Consider the following 23,815-nt stretch of genomic DNA (forward strand, 5'->3'; position numbering starts at 1 on the left):
AGCCGAGATATTATAAATAACGATGGAGCTCAAAGGTGAAGGCTGGGCTGCTAGAAACGCTCCTGCTTAGCAAAAGGACTGCTTGGCACTCGCTACACCCGGTCATCCATTCAACTAACAACATTAAACGCCTATAATGCATCAGGCTCTGAGAAGATGCTGGGGATACCCAGATAAATAAGGTATGGGCCTTGTCTTGCGGAAGTCCCCCAGTCTAGCAGCTAGACCCCCCCCTGAGAACCAGACACCCCAGTTTGGCCAAGACAGTCTCGGTTTATGCCCCTTGTCCCAGTGTCATTATTGATAGTTTGCTTTCACTCTCAAAAGTGTCCTGGTTTGGATGCTAAATTATATGGTCACCTTAACCATAGCACAACGTACAGGCAATGGTGGAAATAATCAGGCCAAGCGGTGGGAGTAGTTGCTGTTAAGACTGTGATAAAACAACATTGATAGAGGCCGCTTGAGAGCAAGAAACAATCTGTTTAATATGTGATCAGAGGTCAGACCACCTGACTATAGAGAAAGTGATCAGAGGGTGACACTTTCTGTGTCTGTCTCCTCGTCCCCAGGCTTGCTATCCCCCAATTAAACCTGAGCTATACTTCTGGTTCTGAGTAATGTTACCAACATGGAGGCTTCCAACTTCAGCTACACTGGACTTGGTACAATTCTCCAAATTCCTTGCGTTTCATGAGTACAAACTAAGAACCCATCAATCAAGAGACTGGTTAAAAGATTTATGGTACAATCACAGAACAGAATATTATCCAGCCATAAAATGCAATGAGAGGGGTGGATGGTTGGCTCGGTCGGTTAAGAGCTCAGTGCTCATAACACCAACGTCGCTGGTTCAATTCCCACACGGTCCAGTCTGCACCCTCTACAACTAGATTGAAAAAAAATGACTTGGAGCTGATGGGTCCTGGAAAAAACCACTATTCCCCAATTTAAAAAAAATATTTAAAAAGAAATGTAATAAGGAAAGCTCTTTGTGTAGTGATATGTAACAATCTCCAGACTATATTGCTAAATTATAAAATCAGGGTGACGAATAGCAGGTACAGTGTGTCACCATTTGTGTAACTCAAAGGGTATATATGTATACACACACACACACACACACACGCATTTTATATGCAAAGAATATCTCTAGGAGAATATATAAGAATTGGTGGTCTGGGGAGGGAAACTAGGTAAAGTATGTACGAATACTTTGTATTCGTAAAGTATACCCTTTTTGTACTTTACGAAGTTTGAACCATGTGAATCTATTACCTATTCAAAATTCTAAGTAAAATTAAAATATTTTTAAAAAACAACTAAATGAGTGAATAAATTCCCAGAGTCACTCTTTCTGTGCCTGCTTATATGATTCCATTGACTTGCTCATTAGAATCCTTTTTACCCTTCAAAGTGCAGTTCAGAACAGCCTCTTCCAAGAAGCCCTCCCTGACTGCCTCCTCCACACACTCAGAATAGCCTTCCTTAGAGGCCTTGATGCTGCAGCCTTGTACATGAAGTTGCTGAGTGTATCTCACTTCATCTAACAAATTGAAACTTTTCCTGGCAAGGACTGGATCCTGTTTATCTCTGATCTTTCTGTAGCACCGAGCTTTTACAAGTGATACCACCATCTCCTTCCAACAGCTAAGTGAGGCTAGATACATATGGGTGTTTTTATTGACAGAGGAAGCAGCTGAGATTCAGTGAGGCGAAACTCAAGAGACTTGCTTAAGGTTACAAAAAGAGACAGGTGGAAGTTGTGGTGCAGATTCCAATCCAGTCTAGTGTTAGGTTCATGCACTACCCTGGCTACCTACCTTTTATGTACACCAAGTAGTCAGGTCTTGCTTTTATTCCCAGCCAATAGTCCTAACTGATCTCCCTCTAGTCTAGGTCAGTCCCCCTTCTCCCCCACTCAGCAGTCAGAGCATTTCTCACTTCCCTTCCTCCTGCTTAAATGCTCAAAGTTTTTCACTGGCTTCCATTCCCACCACCTGTACTCCAGGACAAAGTACACTTTCCTTTGCAATTTTTATGAGGCCCTAGGGCCCGCCCCAGCCCAGCTCTGCAGCTTCAGCTTCTCAATTCCCATTAGATCCTGGAAAATGTTAGGAATATGCCTTAAGTGCTTCCCAATGGCTTCCTGGGTCTGTGCATGGAAGACCGTCCTCACTCTCCATTCCCATCAATTCACTGGTAAAATGTCACCTGGGCAGCATTCTCTGTCCTCACTTCTTCTTAGTCCCTACCAAGTCCTACCACCTGAAAATCTGAACGACTGTTAAGCTTCCAGGCTGTGGATTCAGCCTGACCCAACTGTACTTCTTGTTCTCTGTACGACCTGAGTCTCAGCTTCCTCCTCTGTATAATGGAGATCGTGTACCAGTCTGGAAACGAGGACTCACTCATCTGGTGGGGGTGTCGAGGCCGCTGGCAGGAAGGACAAAGTCCTCCCTGGCTCAGGACAAAGTCTGTGGTGGGTTTATTTTTGACCCTTCATCCCCATTTGCCATTCTCCACTCCCGCCTCTAGTGACCATCCTCCACCCCCTCCTCAAAAAGCCAGGCACCCCAGTGCTACACCTTGGCGGCAAAGGGCAAGCTTAGGGAGGAGGGAGCTGAGGGTCACGCTAACATCGCAGATTAGAGACCGCGTGGTCATTTGGCAGATTTGCAACTGGAAACAAGAGGACACTGGGGGAGGAGACGGTTGGCAGTGGCAGTCTTAGAAAAGTCTCCACTCAAGGTCAAGGTGCCCGCCCGACGGGCAGCGAACCGCAAGTACGCCTCCCGCAGCCCCGCCCCTCCAGGGGGCCCGAAGCTTCTCTCTCCCAGGAATCAGCGTACGTTCCCTTTAAGACGTTCAAAAACGTCACAGCTTTGGTGACCGGCCGGCGAGGCGTGGCGCGTTTTGTCCCTCTCGAGCCGCCGTGGGCCGGGCCGGGCGCAGGGGCGGGGCAGGGGCGCGATGGTGGGGTCAAAGGTTACAGCGCGCACCACGTGGGCCGGTGACTCCGTCCTTCCCGCAGCGGCCGCGGCTAGCAGGGCACTTGGGTTAGTGGCGTGGCGGGCGGTGCGGACAGCTGAGCCGGACGCCGGCTCCCGCCGTCATGGTCATCAAAACGGACGAACTGCCGGCGGCCGCCCCGGCCGACAGCGCCCGGGAACCCAACTCGCAGGCTGGTGGCAAGGGACGGCCGGGCGCGGCCGGTGAGCAGGGCCGGGGCCAGCGGGGAGCCGGGCGGGGAGGCCAGACTGGGCCGAGCGGGCGGCTTGGTTCGAGGATCCGCGGAGATCGCCGCCTTCCCTCCGCGCCGGGCGGGGTCGCATCTCTCCGGGCCCTCCACCGGGCCGCCCCCGCCCTGAAGGTCACCTTCACTGTCGCCCCCGGCTACGACCGGGGCTTCGCACGTGGGGTCCCGAGGAGGGCAACGGCGGCGGGCACACGCGCGCCAGATCGCGGAGACACGTGCGCGCACACGCGGTTTCGGGGTGCGCCGCCGCCGCGGACAGAATCGGCGGCCCCACCCCCCCTGCTCGCGGGCACTGGCTCTCCGGGCCGGGGTCACCGACACTTGCTCTTCAGGCTCCGGTCCACGTCAGGATCCCAAAAGCGTGCCTTGTGCACGGGCTGCAGCCCTGCGAGTCAGGCGCCGCTTGGGACTCCCCAGGCGTGTTCTTTGGGAGGCGCGCGAGTTCCGCCGCGGGTGCTGTGACGGGGCTTCGCTGGTTCGTCCGGACGCCAGCCTTTAACCCCAGGTCTCCGGGCGCGGCCCTCTGCCGGTGCCAGTTAGCCCGGTCGGCACACCTGGGGTCTGCCTGTGTGTGGGGCCAAAGCCAGCCTCCTTGGCAGGAGGAGGTGTTTGTGCCAGAACTTGATCATTAACCCGCCTTATTGCGAAAAGTGGGTCAGCCCAGAGTTGCTGTTTTTAAGGCAAAGGTCGTCAGTGTGGAGTGGAGCTGCCGGCTCTCCCCCCGGGGGCTGTGTGGCTGTGGCTTTGGGAATGGCCGCAGCATTCTCTGGTGGGGACTGCTTCTCTCCAGTTCTCCTGGGCCTTCTTGGGTCCCTTCGTCACACCTCAGAGTCTGGCCTTGAGGCTGAAGCTGCTTCCTAGCCCATCCGGTGTCATGTCTGAGTCCTCGCAGAGCCCCAGGCCTGGACTGGGCCCTCTCTGCCCTGTGTGGGCGTGGGAGGGCAGAATGCGCCTTGTCTCCCACTTGCCCCCAACCCTCCTCAACAGGGACTTGTTATTGTCGTTCTACTTCCCACCCAGCTTTGGTGAGTCAGGATGGGGCAAGTGTTAGGTAGGCTCTCTGAGCCTGTCACCTGTCACAGCGGGTTTACCTTGTGGTAGGGGATAGGTACGGCGGCAGCTTTGCTGATTGCCTAGACAAGGCCAAGGTTTGGGCAAAACAACAGATCCTGATGACCCCAGCTTTGCAGGCTTTGCCCTATGTGGCTCTGAATCGGTGGGGGCATGCTAGATAAGAGGAGGTAGGTTAAGAGGGGCTGGCCGATTTCCTCTCTAGCAAAGAGACCTGCAGAGATGAAGCGACTTGGCCAAGGTCACACAGCGATGTGGCTGTCGAGAGCATTCGGATCTCCAGCTCAAGGCAGGCACGCCAAGGCTGCCCCGACTGTCCCAAGAGGAAGCTGCGACAGGCATGTTGGTTGGGATCGTGCTGAGAACATGAGGGCTAACGAGGGGAGAGTCTGTTGGAGGACTTCTCTGGAGGCCTGAGTGAAGCCCCTCCTCAGCTGTGTGCTGGAGGCTCTGCTTGGGGCAGCTTGGGGCAGGGGAGTGGCACAGCTGTTCATTTTGGGGAAACGGGGATCATACTAGCAGGTGGAGCATTGGCTCCTTCCTCTCTGGGAAGCTAGTGTAGGTAGGACTTGAATTACAGCCAGCCTGAATCTAGTCAAAGTAGGAGGGGGCATTAATGGAGCCTCCCAGTAGTCTCTTACCCAGCTCTGGAGGACTCCCTAATCCCACTGAAGAGGTGCTCCTCTTCTGTGGAGGGAGCAAGGGTCAGTTACCTTCTTGGAAATAAGCTGCTTTTAGGGGTTAAGAGAACAGGCAGGTTTTTCAAGTTCACAGTGGTGTGTCGAGTTCCTTCTGCCTAGAGGAGGGCTCCTTGGAGTTGGCGCCCAGTGCTGAGAAGGGGTGGCCGACTGGGGAGGAGCTTGGGGGCGTAGGGGAGCTCCCGGACAGGATTCCAAAGCTCTTCTCTTGGGTAGGTAGAGTAGCTTGAGGAGTACTGACTGTCCCCAGACCCTGCAGGCCTGCTTCTGGCCTGGGGGACAGGAGGAAGGCAAACAGGTGCCCGCATCCTGGAGTCTTCCCTAAGGCTGTTTGTCTACCTTCACCCCTTTCCCTTGAAGGCCTGAGTTCCTGGGATGGGGCCATGTGCCTTTTGGGGCCTTACTTCCTGCTGGAGCCTCACCTGCTGAGGCCTCGGCTGGGGCGGGGCCCGGCTCTGGCACCGTCTACTGAGTAAGGCCATGCCAGGCTGGGGAAGGCACACAGAGGCCACCCAGGATGGCCTAAGTTTCTAACTCCTCCTTTCTGCTGCCCATTGGGTCCCTGTGCTTCCAGGCCAGGGCAGGGCCACGCGTTGTCTCTTCATGCTGATTTGACCAATGAAAACTAAGGGTGTATATGCACTGCTGTTTGGAAAACCCCTTCCCATTCTGCAGAGGACCACTTCCCTTTCCCTAAAGCCCAAATGCTCAGGGATGCCCCCTGGGATAAGAGAGGTGGGGGTGCCAGCCCAGGGTGTAGAGGCCAGGGGAGGGAGTCCTATGGCTGGAGATCGATTTGCCTGCTGGGCTGAGTCCTGAGGCCTGGAGGAAAAGGGGGGGTGTCTTGTGTACCTGGGGGCGCCCCAGCCTGGGGGAGTGGCACTCAGAGCAGGGGCTTAGGCATCTGATGGGCCCGGTCTCTTCTTGACCTGGCTTGGCTGCCTGTTCCCTCTGTGACTTTGGGCAGCTTGCTTACTAGCTTTCTGGAGTCTCCGTTTCCTCAGGTGAGATGGGCTAGTCGCAGTGATTGAGGGACCTGCTGTGGATGGGCCCCGAGTGAGCACTGGCTTTCTGGTGACCGGAGGGAAGGTGGTTGTCACCGCTCCGCGGGTCATTGCCTGCCCGACCCCCTTCTTCAGAGGGTTAGGGTGTATTTGGGGAGGAGGGGAAGGTAGGAGGGGCTCTGCCAGGACCTGGCCCTTAGTAACATCTGGTATGTGCAGTTGCAACCTTTGGTGGGGTTTTGGGGGAGGCGGAGAACCTGGCCTGTGCAGGGCCATCAGGGCTGCCTGGGAAGAGACAGGACTGGATTGGAAGGGAGGGGGTCTGGAGTGAACCTGGCTCCCCGCACCCACCCTGGTTAGTATGGATGCCGGAGCAGTCTTGGCTGGGCCCTGGCAACAAGTCAGAGTGCCCTGGGAAGGCGCCCTGGCGAGGCTGGGCATGTTCCTTCTCCACAGCCGAACAGCCTTCAGCCTCTTGCTGCCAGCTCTGTTTCCCCCCCGGGGGGAGAGAGTTGGTTTTCTCCTGGCAGAGCAGGGGCTGCTGGGAAGGGAAGGCAGAGCCTGCCAGCTTCTTGGTGGAGTTGGAGGCCTGGGGCACGGGTGCAGTTGTCCTCTGGTGGCCCATCCCCCCTCCCACCAGAACCAGTGACTCTCTGGAAAGGGAGAGCTGCCAGGTCACCTGCAGGGGGCAGCATGAGCCAGAGGCCCCAGCCAGCACCTTGACCCAGGAGGCAGGCAGGGTGCTTAGCGTCTGGGACTGGTGGACGGGGCGGCCACCTCATGGCCTGGGTCTGGGTCTGCACCAGTTGTTGCCGGCAGATGGCTGAAGCAGTTCTGCCCACCCCCACTGGGGCTGGCGCTGAGGAGAGGACCCCCTTGCTGGACCCTGCCCCTGCCAGCCAGTCCCCGGGGTCCTCGATCCTGAAGGGCCTAGGTCCCCCAAACGCTGGCTTTTCCTGCCCCTCTAACAGCTTTATCAGCAGTGACTCCCTTTCTGGGGAGTATAGGAAGGTGGATCTGAGTGCTGATGGCAGCTCCACCTGGGGTCCTGGAGCCACCAGGGCCTCCTGGCCCACAGCTGTCCTTCTGGCCGACCTTGAGCAAGATGCGAGTCAGGGGGAGTGTGCCCTTCCTGGGGCCGCCCCGGCAGGCCTGGCCCCAGTGAAACCCGAAGCCAGCCAGAACTCCAGCCCTGGGCTGACCAGCTGCATGGGGGCAAGGGTAGTGGCAGAGGCCGGAATGGGGGACACAAGCAGTGCCGGGCCTGAGCCGGAGAGCTGCCTGCCTTGCTGTGATGGCGGTGGAGAGACTCCAGAGCCAAGGAGAGGGCGTCCGCTGACTAGACCAGGTGGGCTGTGGGGGCAGTGAGCCAGGTGGCCAGCTTCTTGTGGGGAGATCATTTGGTCTTAATCCAGTGTTAGGGAGACCTTCAGGGTCCCCTAAGAGGAAGGAGGAGGGGCAGGGCAGGCTGTCCTGGGGAGTGGAGGCCCATGGGAACCAGCCACATTCCTTTGAAATGTGATAGGGGATTGGGTACCCCCTGGGGTGGGAACCTGGTGCCAGGTGCCTTCTGGGCAGGCTCCCTGGACTGCCAAAGGGGGAGTGGGAACTGTGTCCCCCCCTTGCCTTGTCTTGCCTGCCCTTCTTGCCCTCCCCAGCCCGACTCAGGGAGTACAGTCTGCCTGTCTGGGTCAGGTCCCTGACTTTGCGCTGTAGGATCTCAGATCTCAAAGCTGCTGCTCCGTATTGGGTGGGGGCCCCTTCCTGCATCTTCCCTTATCCCAGGGGCTCTGCAGCCACAAAGCTTTTCTCAAAGACCCGATTGGGGGAAGTGCCTCCTCGTATCTGCCCTCCCTCTTTCTGCCTTTAAAAGCAGACCAACCACCGCCCTTCTCCCCGCCCTCCTGTCCCTCTGTTGGCTTGTCATAGGGTTGGCCAGGTTCTCCCTCTGTGTCTGGTTGCTTACTTTCTAGGGGCTGTGGGCTCCCTGGAAGGAGAGGTCCTTGTACGTCCTTGTGGTTCTCAGTAGTTTCCCTTCTGGTTTGGAGAAGGTCGCTGGGCATGGGGATTGGGGGATGATGGTCAGTGAAGGTCCACAGTGGCCAGGATGGAGGGCAGGGTGACGCGCTGGCACAAGAATCCAGGGTCCACTCTTGACTCTTGACCTTGGGCAAGGCTCTGAACTTTTCTGGGCCTCGGACGTCCTTATTTGGGGGAAGGAGGAGGAGACTGTATCTGAGCTCCTGGCAGTCCTGTTTATCACTAAGTTGAGGGGACCCAGGAAGGAGGGAGTGGCTTCTCTCCATGTCCCCCTGGTGTGCCCTTCTGTGCTGGGCTTATCTCCTTTCCCAAGGCCCTCGCTCCGTGTTTCTGATGGGTCTAGATAGGGCCCATACAGCTCTGGGGAAATGTACTGCAGCCCCACTTGGAACGGCCGTGTAGGGAAAAGTAGGGAAAAGGGTGGGATGGAATGGGGTCTGGAGCAGAGCGGGTGAGCAGACCTGTCTGGAACTCCCAGGCAAGGAAGGGGCCAGTTTGGTTGCCAGGCAGACCTTGGGTCGGAAAGCTCTGTGGGCCAAATGGGCACGAAGGCAGGCCTGGGTTTTGCTGGAGGGTTTCTGTGAGCAGGTCCTCTGCTCCCCAAGGGAGCGAGGGGGCTCTCCTTTGTTCCCCTTAGTGTCTGAGTAGAAATGAAAGGTTTTGTCACCCGCTCCCCCTTTCTCCACAGCGTGTGTGTTAGGTGCTGTTCACTATGTATTTACAGTAATTAATTCATTAAGTCAGTGCCTTTCTGTTGTGCACAGGCAAGAGGGGGAAAGCAGAGCTGCTGGTATGCGCAGCCACCCAGAATGCAGCAGTCCAGTGTTCTGGGAGGTGGTGACCACGGCTCTGGGGACAGTGGGAGGTCGTAATTCTGCCATAGGGTTGTCTGGGCAGGCTTTAGAGAAGAGGATTTACTTCACCTAGGCCTTGAAGGATGAGGAGGTGTTTGCCCGAGGAAATGTGACATTGGGGACAGAACAAACAAAAGCACAGGTGGAAGGGAAGATGTATGGCCTGTCATCAGGCTTTCGAGTAGTGTGGTGTGGCTACACCTTGACAGGGAGAGCTGGCAGGAGCTGAGAGGGACTTCAGGTTGGTGCCTGAGAGTGTTGGCCTGAGAAACTTGGATCGTGTGAGCAGTGGGGAGTATCAGAAGGTTCTAGGTGGTGCTCTTGAAATAGGGGAAATGGCCTGTACCGGGGCTGTGGCTGTCGAGTCCTGGTCCTGGGACCAGTGGAGATTAGGTTGGGTGACTAGATCGGGGTGTGGTACATTCACAGAGCGGGGACCGGTTTGTGAATCCCAAGCTGACAAGATGTCTTTGGTGATGCCACATATTGAAAAGCTTGAGCAGGCCTGGACCCGCCATGTGAGCTGTGATGCGTGAGGGTATTTGATGCCACGGGAGAGGGCGAGATGAGAAGGAGGAGAGGGACACTGACAGCTCAGACTGCTGGGAGAGGCTGGAGCGGGAGAACGAGGAATAAGAGCAACAGTGTCCATCAGGGACGAGGAGGAGGAATAGCAGAGAGGGGACGCTGCTGAGAAGTGGGACACATTAAGGCAAAGAAGACCCTTGGGTTTGGCCCTTAGAGTGGCATTGGTGACTCTGAGGAAAATGGTTTGGGTGGCACGCTCAGATAAAAGCTGAATGGGAAGAGTGAATGGGAAGGGAGAGCCCTAGAAGTGGAAGGGCTCTGGCTGTGGCCTGCAGGTGGCAGGACGGAGAGAAGTTTTGTGCCCAGGGTGAAGGGGACTGGAATCTGGGGTAGGGCTGAGTGTTGGGAGGACAGGCAGGTGCCCACCCCGGTGGATGAGGCGAACGGCCCACCTGACCAGCCAGACCCATCTTACTCATTGCTTTCTTGTCACCCGCAGAGCTGCCATCAGTCATGCTACTGAATGGGGACTGCCCAGAGAGCCTGAAAAAGGAAGAGGGGTCCTCCGAACTGCCCCGGGAAAATGGGCTGGATGAGGCTGAGCCGGGAGAAGAGACCACTGGACAGGAAGTCATTGTCATTCAGGACACGGGCTTTTCTGTGAAGATCCTGGCCCCCGGGATTGAGCCCTTCTCCCTGCAGGTGGGATGGGGACCAAGGCCCAAGCCTCTTTGGGAGGACAAGGGTGAAGCCAGCCCTTGCCTGTACTCATCCTGCTCCCATGTGATAGGCAGGAAACCGAGGGTCCTGTGCCTTGCCCCAGGTTACTCAGCTAGCATGGTGAATGTGGGATTCCAGGTTCAGGTCATTGTCCCATTGCTAGGGGACAGCTCCCTGCTGGGACTGCCAGCCCTGTTTGGGGAGAGGTATGGTGGTGGCTGGGGGGGGGGGGGTGGTGTCCAGAGCTCCTCAGCCCTCTGCTTTGTACTCTCAGGGAAGTCACCTCTCTGGCTGTGGCTTTACCATTTGCTGAGAGGAGAATAGTATTGGGTGGTCTCCAAGAGCAGAGCCAACTCAGGGGTCTTACAGACTGGTAACTCATTGGGGAATGAGGTAGTGCTCTCTTATGTCTTTTGTACCCACATGCTTGGGCCCCAGAGCACCCCTTCTGGAGCGGGGAAGCCATGTGCCCTGGGGACCTCAGCATCGGGCAAGGGAGAAGGCAGGATTGTTTTCTTTCCCCCATTCTTACATTTCCTGCTGCTCTGCTCAGGGCTTGCTCTTGGTCTGCAGAAATAGTTTAGGCCTGAGGGTACTGGGGCAAGACTCTTGTCGTGCAGACATGTGTGTATACTCTGCACTCACACACACAGGTGTAGATAGGCATGTATACATATACATATACATACATATATGTGTATATGTACACATATACAGGGCCTGCAATTTAGAATCCAAAAAGTGGGAAACTGGGTACTTTGGGCTGGGGAAAGCCTCACCAGGGTGGTCGGGGCCTTCTCCCTGGCAGGTGTCCCCCCAGGAGATGGTACAGGAGATCCACCAGGTGCTCATGGACCGTGAAGACACATGTCACCGCACCTGCTTCTCACTGCATCTGGATGGCAACATGCTGGACCACTTCTCAGAGCTGCGCAGTGTGGAGGGGCTGCAGGAAGGCTCAGTGCTGCGGGTGGTAGAAGGTCTGTCCGCAAGTTGGGCGGCCTGCCAAGGGAGGGCACATAGAGGCAGGGCCAGGTGGCACTCCAACCCCCCTAGCTGGTCATAGTACGTGGAGGCTCAGTGGTACCAAACTGAGGGGGAGGATTGGAGCACAGGTCTGCTGCTCAGGTTGTCACCTGTGCCCCTTTTAACTTCATGGGTTCAATACGAGTTGTGATTTAAAAAATAAAAACAATACCAAGCAAAGGCTTGAAATTGGTCCAATCAAGTCCTGTAGAGATAAAAGTTAGATCTCTTATGGAAACTAGTCTCACAACTCTTTGAGTAGGGAAGTCAGGCCCAGTGTGGAGCGATCAGCTGGTGTGGTCACGCCGGTGTAGTTGTAAAATAAAGCTTTCGTGAACTTGGGTCCCCTGGACAGAAGTGGCTTCGAGGTTCCCAATGTGTTGACTTACAAGGAAATGTGAAAAAAATGTAACCCAACTGAGCCCAGACTTGCTTGATCATAGACCCCCTTCTCCACCACAAGAGCCCCCATTAGCATTTCATGACACACGTATTAGGGGGCAGTGTGGTAGTTCGGGTCCTGTTAGGTTCTCAGGCCAGCCCTGGACGCAAGCTGCCCTGGGAGAACAGGACAGGCTGTGGCGGCCCCGCGGCTCTGCAGGCCTGCTCACTCGTGACACTTGTGAACAGAGCAGGGGGCTTTGTGGACAAGCTGAGGCCTGTGTGCTTCCAGAGGCATTTCTTGTGCCCTTTGGCAAAAGGTTCTTTGCAATCAAGGATCCCTGCCCACCAGCAGGTAGGTGTGTGTGTTAAAACCAGAACTTGAGCTTACGTGTTCATAATGGAATTTGCCAATGGAAGCCTAAAATTGAAAATCGAGAAGATCCATGGTCGCACCGTGGCAGACCTGTCTGTGCTGGGAGGGTTGTTGCAGGGAACAGAGCCCTGCAACACCTGTCACTTCCCTCCTGACAGAGCCATACACCGTGCGTGAGGCGCGTATCCACGTGCGCCACGTCCGAGACCTGCTCAAGAGCCTGGACCCATCCGATGCCTTCAACGGGGTGGACTGCAACTCCTTGTCCTTCCTGAGTGTCTTTACCGATGGCGACCTGGGAGGTGCACGAGGCATTGTGGCTGGGCTTGGGCAGAGGGGCCAGGCCGTCCCGCGTGGAGGGGCTGGGGCTGGAGGCACCCAGACTGGGGCCAGTTTAGGCAGGGAGTTTGTTGGCCCGTGGGTAGTCCTGTGCTGACCACTAGCCTCGGGTCCCTCAGACAGCGGGAAGCGGAAGAAGGGCTTGGAGATGGACCCTATTGACTGCACGCCGCCTGAGTACATCCTTCCAGGGAGCCGGGAGCGGCCACTGTGTCCCCTGCAGCCCCAGAACCGTGACTGGAAGGTGGGATTCCCAGAGCAGAGCTGCGAGCAGGTGTCTGGTTGGGAGGGGACCGCCACACTAGGAGGCCCGGCCCACTCATGCGTGCCCGTTCCCGCAGCCCTTGCAGTGCCTGAAAGTGCTCACCATGAGCGGCTGGAACCCACCCCCTGGGAACCGTAAGATGCACGGGGACCTCATGTACCTGTTTGTAATCACAGCTGAGGACCGGCAAGTCAGCATTACTGCATCCACGCGGGGCTTTTACCTGAACCAGTGAGTCCTTGTGCAAGCCTGTTCCAGGCCCGTGGGCGTCCTGTGGGGAGCCTTGTGCAATGACCACCCTCTCTGCAGGTCTACAGCATATCATTTCAACCCCAAGCCCGCCAGCCCCCGCTTCCTCAGCCATTCCCTGGTGGAGCTGCTCAACCAGATCAGCCCGACTTTCAAAAAAAACTTTGCCGTGCTGCAGAAGAAAAGGTAGTGCCTTGGCTCTCTCTCTCTGCCCCTTGCCTCATGTCCCGTGGCGGAATGGGGTGAACTAGCCTGAACGCTAGTGCTTCTACCCTAAGAAGCTGTGCCCTCCCTTTGGGGAGTTGTCAACCAGGCACTGAGATAGCAGTTGTAGGAGAGGTGCCCGTTTGCTTCTGTCAGGCTTTCCGGGGGGGTGGGGAGACACCGGAGCTGTTGGGGACCTCAGAGAAGAAGAGGCCCAGGGCGGGGCTCTGAGCTAGGCAGGCCTCCCCATCTCCCCTCCTCTGTCCGCCATAGAGTCCAGCGCCACCCATTCGAGAGGATCGCCACCCCGTTCCAGGTGTATAGCTGGACAGCCCCCCAAGCAGAGCACGCCATGGACTGTGTGCGTGCAGAGGACGCCTACACCTCGAGGCTGGGTTACGAGGAGCACATTCCTGGACAGGTGCCTGTGGCCTGGGCCTGCCACCCTGGGCTCCTCCTTCCCGTTCCCTCTGAGGGTGCACCTCCCTGGGGGCTCCATCTCCTCGTCTTGTTGTTTTCACGTAGGAGCCCGTGGGGCTGTCCATGGGGAGGCGGAGGAAGGGACTGCCCAGAGCACAGCAGGTCGTGGGGCACAGCCTGAGCGGGTGTCTCCCTCCCTGGTCCCCCTGCAGACCCGGGACTGGAACGAGGAGCTGCAGACGACAAGGGAACTGCCCCGCAAGAACCTGCCTGAGCGGCTGCTGCGAGAAAGAGCCATATTCAAGGTGCCCACATCCCCTGGTGCCTGACCACCTGCCCCCTGCTGGCTGGTTTTCTTCTGGACAGAAGGGAAGCCGGGACGGGCTGTCAGGGTGCTGCACCCTGCGGGACTTGAAGCTAGCCGCCACCTCTTGGCAGACTGCCCCTACTCCTGTTCCTGGTGCCTGAGACTTGGAGTCCATAGGCAGGGCTGGGACCTGCCTGCAATGTAGGCTGAGTGGCAAGGGCCGTTCCAGGTTCCCGCCCTCCACTGAGCACCGTCGGGCCCTTGCCTGGGCATACATGCCCTACTGTGATGTTATGAGTACTTTTGTTGAGATAAGAGACATGAGGAAAAAGTAGTGCTTTTAAAAAACAAGTTAAATTTAAAATCCGCCTTCATCTTAGCGCTTAGAGATGATAAAAAGGTCTGAATGTTTTGGATACTAACTTTGCCAGGGGCTGTGGGGTGTTCCATAGGCATTGTCCTGTCCCCTCTTGGACACTTTTTAAGGCCCATACTTGTATCGTCAGTGCTTTATAGATGAGAAAATGGTCCGAGAGGTGACCTGTCCAAGTTTACCTGGCAATTAATTGGTGGATCCCACACCTGCACCAGCCCTTCACTCCTTGTTTGTTAATCACTGAGCCCTGCCATGTCTGAGTGTAAGTGATAAGTTTTTTCATAAAAGGGGCTTCTCATGCCCTTTTCCACGTGTGAGGACACGCCCCCGAGGCGGCCTGCTTGCCTCCCGGTCGGGAGAGTGCGGCCAGGCAGGACGGAGACCCGAGGCTGCGCTGGGCGGGCCCCTCACCGCCCCCCGTTGTCCCCCCAGGTGCACAGTGATTTCACAGCGGCGGCCACGCGGGGCGCCATGGCGGTCATCGACGGCAATGTGATGGCCATCAACCCCAGCGAGGAGACCAAGATGCAGATGTTCATCTGGAACAACATTTTCTTCAGCCTGGGCTTCGACGTCCGCGACCACTACAAGGATTTTGGCGGGGACGTGGCCGCCTACGTGGCGCCCGCCAACGACTTGAACGGCGTGCGCACCTACAACGCCGTGGACGTGGAGGGGCTGTACACGCTGGGCACCGTGGTGGTGGATTACCGCGGCTACCGCGTCACGGCGCAGTCCATCATCCCCGGCATCCTGGAGCGGGACCAGGAGCAGAGCGTCATCTACGGCTCCATCGACTTCGGCAAGACGGTGGTGTCGCACCCGCGGTACCTGGAGCTGCTGGAACGCACGAGCCGGCCCCTCAAGATCCTGAGGCACCGCGTGCTCAACGACCGCGACGAGGAGGTGGAGCTCTGCTCCTCCGTGGAGTGCAAGGGCATCATTGGCAACGACGGGCGCCACTACATCCTGGACCTGCTGCGCACCTTCCCCCCGGACCTCAACTTCCTGCCCGTGCCCGGCGAGCGGCTGCCGGAGGAGTGCACCCGGGCCGGCTTCCCCCGCACCCACCGCCACAAGCTCTGCTGCCTGCGCCAGGAGCTGGTGGACGCCTTCGTGGAGCACAGGTGAGGGCCGAGGCCGGCAGCACCCAGCCGGTGGGGGCTCTGGGCCTTACCCTGACGGGAGCAGCTTTGGACGGTGGCCACAGTCGTTACAGACGCGGTCCCAGTCTCACCCACTGTGACGCCACGCTCCCACAGGGACATCTAGGAGCTTTCTGTTGGTCAAAAACTAGCGAGCAGCGAGACCACGGGCTCTCAGCCAAAGCAGTGCTCTTCCCTTAAGGCGCATGTGGAAATACCTGTGAGGGTGTTATTGAAAGTCCCAGTGCCAGGGCCCGGGAGGACGGCCAGGGGGTCGCTGCTGCTGGCATTTCGTGCTGAGGTGGTAGCCACGTCAGGTGTCCTACACCTGAATAATTCTCCCTCTCACAATGCCTTTGGGGTTCCTGTCCGTCCCGAGAGCCCTGGCCTGCATGGTGAGCCATTCCCCTACCTGCACCCCAGCTGTTCTCTTCCTGTCTGGGAAGATCTGTTTTTGCTGTGACCTGCTGCCACCTGGTAGGATTGCTGGGTTGGCGCGTGCATGTATGCATTGGCACTCGCACGCTGGGTGGGATGTTCCCATGCCAGCAGGATGTCCAGCCCAACATTCGTCACCCCCAGCAAGCCCAGAGCCCGGGGCCTGGCTCTGGTCCCCGCAGCCAGCAGAAAGCTTCTAGGCCAGTGAAGCTGCCACACACCCCTTTCCCATCCCCATCTCTAGGTACCTTCTCTTCATGAAGCTGGCTGCCCTGCAGCTGATGCAGCAGAAAGCCAGCAAGATAGAGAACCCAACCTCACTGGAAAATGGCAGCCTGCCCTCCTCGGAGTCCAAGCCTGAAGACCCTCTGGGATCTGAGGCGGGAAGTGAGGAGGAGGGCAGCAATGCTAGTGGCCTAGCCAGGGTGAAGGAGCTGGCAGAGACCATCGCCTCAGACGACGGGGCAGGTGGGGCTGCTGTGGATGCCCGGGGCGGGGCTGGAGGGGAGCCCCAGGCCTATCTTAGCAGCGAGGGGTGGCTCCCGACCCAGCCCCAAGGGAGGCAGGCAGATGTGTTTGCGAGGAGCTGGGGGGAGGCTCGGAGCAGCTGGGCTCTGCCGATGGCAGAGTGCGGCCACCTCCCAGCGGGCCGTGTCTCCACAGCAGACCCGCGGAGCCGGGAGGTGATCCGCAACGCATGCAAGGCAGTCGGCTCCATCAGCAGCACGGCCTTCGATGTCCGCTTCAACCCTGACATCTTCTCACCAGGCAGGTGGTGGGGCAGGGCGGGCAGCGCACCGCAGGGCCACCTTGGGGCCACCCAGCTGCGTGCTGGCATCTGTCTCGCCACCCGCCCCCGCCTCCTTTTGCCTAGCTCAAGCCTCTGCTGTCCCACTCACAGGGGTTCGCTTCCCCGAGTCCTGCCAGGAGGAAGTTCGGGACCAGAAGCAGCTGCTGAAAGATGCCGCTGCCTTCCTGCTCTCCTGCCAGATCCCCGGCTTGGTGAGGGAGGGGCCACAGGGTGGGGGGCTGTTACAGGCCTTGACACCTCAGCCATCTCCGACTCCGGAGGCTTGTGGCACCTTGACAGGAGTGACTTCTGAGACCTGCTGAGCTTTGATGCAGGCGGGGCAAAGTGCTCCACCCCGTGGTGCAGAGGGGGGCTGACCCAGAGAGACCAAGGGAGGCATTAGGCGTAGGCTCTGCTCTGCCGTGCTCTCCATGTGGGCTGGTGGCTGGGGGTCTGTCCTCTAAGCCCCTGCGTGACGGACAGCTGACAGGGCAGGGGGTCATCTGGGAGTAAAGTTGGGGGGTCCTGCCCTTTTCACCCTCATGGGCTTTGTATGTAGTCCCTGTGGATGTTGGGGTGTTTGCTCCCTACTAAGACAGCCCTGTGGTCAGGTGGCATGCTTATCTCAGATCTTTGAGCCGAGCCTGCTCTGCCAGCTGCCCGGGCCCCCTGCCCAACCCTTCCAATGCTCGGCACGGGTAGTGTGAAGCTTTGGCCCGAGTGGTCACCTCTGCTCCTCGCCTGGTCAGAGGGGAGCCTGTGCTGCCCGTTGGGTGTTTCTCAGTTCACCTGTGGGACTCCCTCGTCCCTGCTTCCCCATCAGATAGGCAGTCACCCCTGTTTTCCTTGGTTTGTGTGGAAGGCTGAGGGACACGTTCTCATGTCCTCGTTGCTGCTTTGTCTCCTCCCCTCTTCCAAACTGGTAGCTGGGGTCTTCGTCCCCTGCTTTCTTGTTGGGTGGGCGTCAGGATAGTGTGAGCTCCCCTGGGAAGAACGGGACAGGAGGAGGCAGAGGGCCTGGGCTGGGGGCCTGACCTGCTACAGCCCACAGGTGAAGGACTGCACAGACCACGTGGTGCTGCCCATGGATGGGGCCACGCTGTCCGAGGTTATGCGCCAGCGTGGCATCAACATGCGCTACCTGGGCAAGGTGCTGGACCTGGTGCTCCGGAGCCCAGCTCGGGACCAGCTGGACCACATCTACGTGAGTGTTGCCCGGTGGCGGGGGACTATGAGACGGTGCGGCGGGCTGGAGGCCTGGGGCTGACCACAGCTTCCCTCTTTGAACCTTTGTAGAAAATTGGCATTGGAGAACTCATCACCCGCTCTGCCAAGCACATCTTCAAGACGTACTTACAGGTACCACCGCTCCCTCCCCAGGCCGGTTAGGGTGCAGTCTCAGGAAGAGCCCTGGGTTGGGGCCCGAGGGCCCTCATGACTTTGGTCCAAACCTCCCTCTCAGGGAGTCGAGCTCTCGGGCCTCTCAGCCGCCATCAGCCACTTCCTGAACTGCTTCCTGAGCTCCTACCCCAACCCTGTGGCCCACCTGCCTGCCGACGAGCTGGTCTCCAAGAAGAGGAATAGAAGGAGGAAAAACCGGCCTCCAGGAGCGGCAGATAACACCGCCTGGGCCGTCATGACCCCCCAGGAGCTCTGGAAGAACATCTGCCAGGAGGCCAAGAACTACTTTGACTTCAGCCTTGAGTGGTGCGTGACACGCCAGGGGCATGGCAAGCAAGGGGGTCCTCTGACAACCCAAGGGGCCGAACAGGAGAGAAGGGATGGGAGCCGTCAGTCCTGGCTGGAGGGCGAGGGTGGCCGGGAGGGTCCCTGGGCTTGGGGCGAGGGGGTGCAGCAGCTATTGAAAAGGGCAGAGGTGGGCGCTGGGCTCTTAGTCCCGCCTTTCTCTTCTCCCCCAGTGAGAGCGTGGACCAGGTTGTAGAGACGTACGGTCTGCAGAAGATAACACTGCTGCGGGAGATCTCCTTGAAAACCGGAATCCAGGTGGGCAAAGCGTCCTTCCCGTGCTCCAGTGCCCGCCAAGTCCACTGAGCCAGGTGGGGGCTCGCTCCTCACGTGGTGGTGGGTTGGGAGGTGCTGGCCATGTGCGCCTGGGGTGGAGGCTGCCTGTGCGTATGTGGGCGTCGGCTGTGTCCCCAGATCCTGCTGAAGGAGTACAGCTTTGACAGCCGCCACAAACCCGCCTTCACTGAGGAGGACGTGCTCAACATCTTCCCCGTGGTCAAGCACGTCAACCCCAAGGCCTCGGACGCCTTTCACTTCTTCCAGAGCGGACAGGCCAAAGTACAGCAGGGTGCGTGGCCAGCTGCAGCCGGCGGGACGGGGGGCCCCCTGGCCTGAGCCTGACCTCGCCACCTTGGGGTTGCCCTGCAGGCTTCCTGAAGGAGGGCTGCGAGCTCATCAATGAGGCCCTGAACCTGTTTAACAACGTGTATGGAGCCATGCACGTGGAGATCTGCGCCTGCTTGCGCCTTCTGGCCCGTCTCCACTACATTATGGGTGACTACGCCGAGGTGGGACTTGCGTACCGTCTGGGTTATGTCAGCAGAGGCCTGGGGGCTGGCGAGAGAGGGAGCTGCAGGAAGTGGGAGTACAGGCCTGTGGGGGTGGAGCCCCTGTCCGAGCTCCTTTGGGTGCTACTCACCAGGCGGGGCCAGTGAGACAGGGAGGTGCCGGCAGAGACCAGGGGACCCCGGGAGCCACTTGTTCTGTCTGGGCTTTCTCCCCCCATGTCCCCCACTCAATAGCTGTGTCCTTGGGGGAGCTGTGGTGACAAAGTGGGAGTGATGGCTGGGCCTCCCTTCACAGGGACGGACGCCGGGCAGGATAAATTCTGAGACTAGTACTGTGTGAGCACCCTTTGAAGCTCTTAGGAGTGTCCCTGCTCGTTCTTTAAGCAGTGTGTGTGTGGCCTGGTGGCATTCATCTGTCCTGTCAACCCCCAGGGCTTAAAGAGGCTGTTTCATGGGGCAGGCACACTTAGGCTCCCCACTCCCCTGCGGTCACAGAGACTTATCTAGGTGTGTTTTTAAAAAATTATTAATACTTTATTTTTAGCACAATTTTAGATTTGTGTATATGTATTTACACAGATTTTTATAAGGGGGAGAAAAGGTTTAAGACGAGATTTTTAAAAAGATGAAACAGCCTGAGTGTGGGGTGGAGACTTGCATGGTCACAACAGCTGAATTTTGACTCCTTTACTGCCTTGTGCAAAGAGAAAAATAGAAAGTGCAGCCCCAGGGGACAAGGCCAAGCTGCTGTAGGGGCTTGCGAGTTCAGAGCCAGGCAGACTCACCCCGGAATGACAACCTCCCACCTCTCCAGGCCCTGAGTAACCAGCAGAAGGCTGTGCTGATGAGTGAGCGAGTGATGGGCATCGAGCACCCCAACACCATTCAGGAATATGTGAGTGGCCGTCTGGGTAGAGGCTGCACAGGTGGGTGGGGCCCACGGCCGTGCTGGCCTGACATGGCTGCCCCTGCAGATGCACCTGGCCCTGTACTGCTTCGCCAGCAGCCAGCTGTCCACGGCCCTGAGCCTGCTGTACCGCGCTCGCTACCTCACACTGCTCGTGTTCGGGGAAGACCACCCTGAGATGGCGCTGCTGGACGTGAGTGCTGGGGAGGGGCGACGGGACGAGGGAGCCTCTGCTTCCGGGGGAGCAGGAGCTGACCAGGGCCCTCCCTACTGCCCCCAGAACAACATTGGGCTGGTGCTGCACGGGGTGATGGAATATGACCTCTCACTGCGCTTCCTGGAGAATGCGCTGGCGGTCAGCACCAAATACCATGGGCCCAAGTCCCTCAAGGTGGCCCTCAGGTGAGGCTGTGCCGGGTGAGGGGGCCGGGAGGCCCAGGGCCATGGGGACAGGGTCCCAGGAAGCCCTGGGTTTGAGGGTGGGCACGGGACTCAGTGCTCTGTCCTGTCGGGCTCCTGAGGAAATCTCTCAACTTCCATCCCTGCTCTGAGTCTGGGCTTGTTGGTTCCCCTTGCATAGATCGCGGAGCGGGATCTAGGTTAGTCCGCATCCCCCCATTAGTCAGGGCCCCACTGCCCAGCTTCCTCACGTCCCTGCTTTGCCCCCCATGCCATGCTTCTGCAGCCACCACCTTGTTGCCCGGGTCTATGAGAGCAAAGCCGAGTTCCGGTCAGCCCTGCAGCACGAGAAGGAAGGCTACACCATCTATAAGACCCAGGTGGGCTGCGGCGGGGATGGGGGTGCAACTGGGCCTGTGCCTCGGGCAGCCCTGATCCCTTCCTGCCTGCGCGGCTCTCGCCCCTGTAGCTGGGCGAGGACCATGAGAAGACCAAGGAGAGCTCCGAGTACCTCAAGTGCCTGACCCAGCAGGCCGTGGCCCTGCAGCGCACCATGAACGAGATCTACCGCAACGGCTCCAGCGCCAACATCCCACCCCTCAAGGTACAATCAGGACGGAGCTACGGGCCCCGCCCCAGCCTCCCGGCGCCTGCACGGTGCTCATCCTCCCTGTCCCCCTCAGTTCACAGCCCCCAGCATGGCCAGTGTCTTGGAACAGCTCAACGTCATCAACGGTATCCTCTTCATTCCACTCAGGTGAGGCTCCTCCACCTGCCCCCCACCCCCACGGGGAAGTTAGTTGGCCTTTCGTTTCTTTGGGTTTTAAAATGTATAATCCATTGTCGTAGCTCAGTGGGGGAAAGTACAGCCAGGGGTGAGAAGTTGTTTGTGCCTCCTTCCGGAAATACTCGGCGTCGTCGAGCAAACTTGTCTCTGTAATCTTTTTTCTCCTCCCTCTTCTTTTAAACAAAGTTGTAGCAAACCATGCTCATAGAGCCGTTTTTCTTCGCTTTCTACATCTTGGCTTCATTCTTTCTTTGGCTTCCCGCTGTTCCAGGGTAGGGATGTGCCTTAAAACCGGACCCTGGGACTCCGGTGCGGCTCTTACAAACAGTGCTGCCATTGTGAGCCCCTCGGCCTTGTGTCCGTCCTCGGACGTGGCTTTGGTCAGCCAGAGGCTAGGGTGTTTACAGAGGATCTTCTGCGTGTCACTCAGCCGCCCCACTCCCGTTTTCTGTGTGCAATCTGCCATGGGAGCGACCACACAGAGCAGCGGGTTTGCACTGGGTGTAAAGACTGATCGGGAGCCAGGCCCTACCTGAGGGCTCTGTCAAGTGCATGAGTTCTTCCTTTTTCAGCACTAGGGGGCCTTCCTGCTTTGGGGAGTCAAGGGGAGCACTTGTTCCACGTAGGCCTCGCACCAAACAGCACAGAGCCTGATCGTGTCCCATGTTTAAGTGGAGCAAAGCCAGTAAGGTGGCGGAGGGCCCAGGCCTGCTCTGACACCCACCCTTCATCCCATCCTTCTACTCAGCCAAAAAGACTTGGAGAACCTGAAAGCTGAGGTGGCGCGGCGGCACCAGCTCCAGGAGGCCAGCAAAAGCAGGGATAAGGCTGAGGAGCCCATGGCCACCGAGCCTGAGCCGGCGGCGGCCCCAGAGGATGCGGCCTCTCACCTGCAGGCTGCCAAGGACCCTCCTTCCCCAAGCTTGCAGGGGTAGAAAGGGAGAGACAGACGGACAGTCAGTCAGCCGCCCCGTTACCCAGTGACCCAGACTTCAGGAGAAGGGGGCACGCCCTGCAGATCGGGAGAGGAAGCAAGTCCCTCTTCTCCCACGTTTCCAACCCCAAACCCACCCCCCAGCATCCTCCTGGGACCCTGGCCTGCCTGCACCCCGAGAGATGTTTTTGCACTGGCTCAATGAATATATGATGCAGAAGCCTAATTGAAGACACGTGAATGGAGTGTGTGGGCCTCAGTTCCCAGCTGGGGGTGGGTGCCCCTCAGGCCCCCCATCCTCCAGCAGGTGTGTGCGAGTGTGTCCGTGCCCGTGAGCGTCTTGATCCGTCCATCCTAACTTGTACATAGCCCGAGTCAGATCGGAGTGGGTGACGTGCAGATGCGATTTCTCAGGTCATTTGTATGTTTGACATGGCTGCTGCTTCTGCTGCCACTACCCCTGGGCCCAACTTGGCTTAAAGTCCAGGTTTGAAGCCAAAATGAGGGGAGCTTTTCTGAATCCTGAAATGGGATGGGGAGCCAGAGCTCTGTGGCAGGGCTGGAGGGCTGGGGTGCACTTTAGCTCTGTGGCAAGATGAGAGCTGCAGCGGCTTTATTAATCATGGTTGGGCCTGGCCTGGCTGTGCTTGGGGAGGGGAAAGCCTAGGGGGGCTTGGCAGTGGTGGTTCCTCAGACGCCGCTGTGCCCAGCCCCACCTGTCTGCCTCCCCGCTCCCTCCTCCCCAGCTGGGGGTACCTTGGGGGCTACAGTCTGAATGTATCCTTCTCCCCATTTTAACCTGAGCTGCCTAACGCACAGTGGGAATGAGTAGGGCAAAGGCCTAAAGGAACCAGGACTGAATCATGGATCCTGGGGGGAAGTTACCTGATACAGGAGTAGTTGTCATTATTCGTGGAACCCAGCTCCCTCCCTGGTTCTTGCCACACAAGCACCTTCAACAGCGAGTGGCTCTGGGGTGGCAAGTGGGGGCCAGCATGGAAGGTGGTGGCCCCACAGGCCCCTCCGGCTGCTCCCTCTCCCGCTGCCTATGCTGCTTCTCTGTACCTGCTGTTGGGGCCCTGACGGCGAGGAAGGTTGCCACCCTTGTGAGCTTGAGGGAGCTGTTCCCCGGCTGGGGCCTCTGCCTAGGGGGAAGCTGCTTATGGGTATGGTCTGTCCAAACACCTTGTTTCAAAGGGAGTGGGCGTGAGCTAGCAAGCAAAGCATCCCCACAGCTGATCAAGAACTTTTTCTTGTTTTTAAACCATCACGTCTTCATTTCACATTGGAATAAAGTGAGTTTTTGAAACCTGCTGCCCCAGCCTCTCCTGTGTGTTTTGTGTCGGTGTCGTGAACCTGGGCCTGTTGCCGGAAATGTTATCAGGTGGGTGCAAAAGTAACTGCGGTTTAAGAGGTTAAAAATAATTGCAAAAACCACAATTGCTTTTGCACCAACCTATTAGTAAAAGACTTAAAAACCCATGAATGTGTTTAAATGTGATCAAATTCAAGGCTGTCCTCATGTCATTTAAGAGGGAGGACAAGGGTTGGGGTCACAGGCACCCAGCACGGGTTTCCCTGCTGCCAGTCGCTAGACGCGTGAGAGTGGCACGTAGATGAACCTCACCTGGCGGTCACAGGAGACTCGCTCCATTGTGGTGGAGGCTGGAGCAAAGGCCAGTGGAGTGAAGGGTGCTTACCAGGTGGGGGCCCATGCCCTGCGCATGCTGGCCTGATAAGTCACCAAACACTGGGCCTCTGTCC

The 23,815-nt window shown here is 58.0% G+C and overlaps 2 protein-coding genes across 3 annotated transcripts; both read left to right on the forward strand.

The window, feature by feature from the left end:
* Positions 1–471: 471 nt before the first annotated feature.
* CLUH (clustered mitochondria homolog) lies at positions 472–23,367 on the forward strand. Of its 2 annotated transcripts, none has more exons than XM_081027636.1 (26): positions 472–3,215; positions 9,954–10,156; positions 10,983–11,154; positions 12,116–12,259; positions 12,416–12,540; positions 12,638–12,792; positions 12,871–12,996; positions 13,288–13,435; positions 13,647–13,739; positions 14,550–15,244; positions 15,945–16,168; positions 16,364–16,468; positions 16,602–16,702; positions 17,542–17,694; positions 17,787–17,849; positions 17,953–18,197; positions 18,410–18,494; positions 18,651–18,804; positions 18,885–19,024; positions 19,839–19,919; positions 19,999–20,124; positions 20,212–20,333; positions 20,617–20,710; positions 20,800–20,934; positions 21,014–21,087; positions 21,866–23,367. In XM_081027636.1, exons 1-26 carry the CDS (start codon positions 3,116–3,118, stop codon positions 22,050–22,052), a joined length of 4,050 nt encoding a protein of 1,349 aa, XP_080883762.1. In that variant the 5' UTR covers positions 472–3,115; the 3' UTR covers positions 22,053–23,367. The 2 variants fall into 2 exon arrangements, with proteins under 2 accessions (XP_080883762.1, XP_080883763.1); XM_081027637.1 differs by having other exon boundaries at positions 16,367–16,468.
* On the forward strand, positions 6,813–7,400 carry LOC308489246 (uncharacterized protein; the record flags this gene model as incomplete). Its single annotated transcript, XM_081030141.1, has 1 exon — positions 6,813–7,400. One exon carries the CDS (start codon positions 6,813–6,815, stop codon positions 7,398–7,400), a length of 588 nt encoding a protein of 195 aa, XP_080886267.1.
* Positions 23,368–23,815: the final 448 nt, after the last annotated feature.

Source organism: Rhinolophus hipposideros (assembly GCF_964194185.1).
Source record: "Rhinolophus hipposideros genome assembly, chromosome: 20".
NCBI classification, from domain to species: Eukaryota; Metazoa; Chordata; class Mammalia; order Chiroptera; family Rhinolophidae; genus Rhinolophus; species Rhinolophus hipposideros.

Excerpts from the sequence above, each read along its gene's own strand:
- CLUH (XM_081027636.1), top strand. The coding sequence starts at position 3,116 with ATGGTCATCAAAACGGACGAACTGCCGGCGGCCGCCCCGGCCGACAGC. Across the intron at positions 12,541-12,637 it reads CCCAGAACCGTGACTGGAAG|CCCTTGCAGTGCCTGAAAGT; the intron begins GTGGGATTCCCA and ends CCGTTCCCGCAG. Across the intron at positions 20,334-20,616 it reads TCCCTCAAGGTGGCCCTCAG|CCACCACCTTGTTGCCCGGG; the intron begins GTGAGGCTGTGC and ends ATGCTTCTGCAG.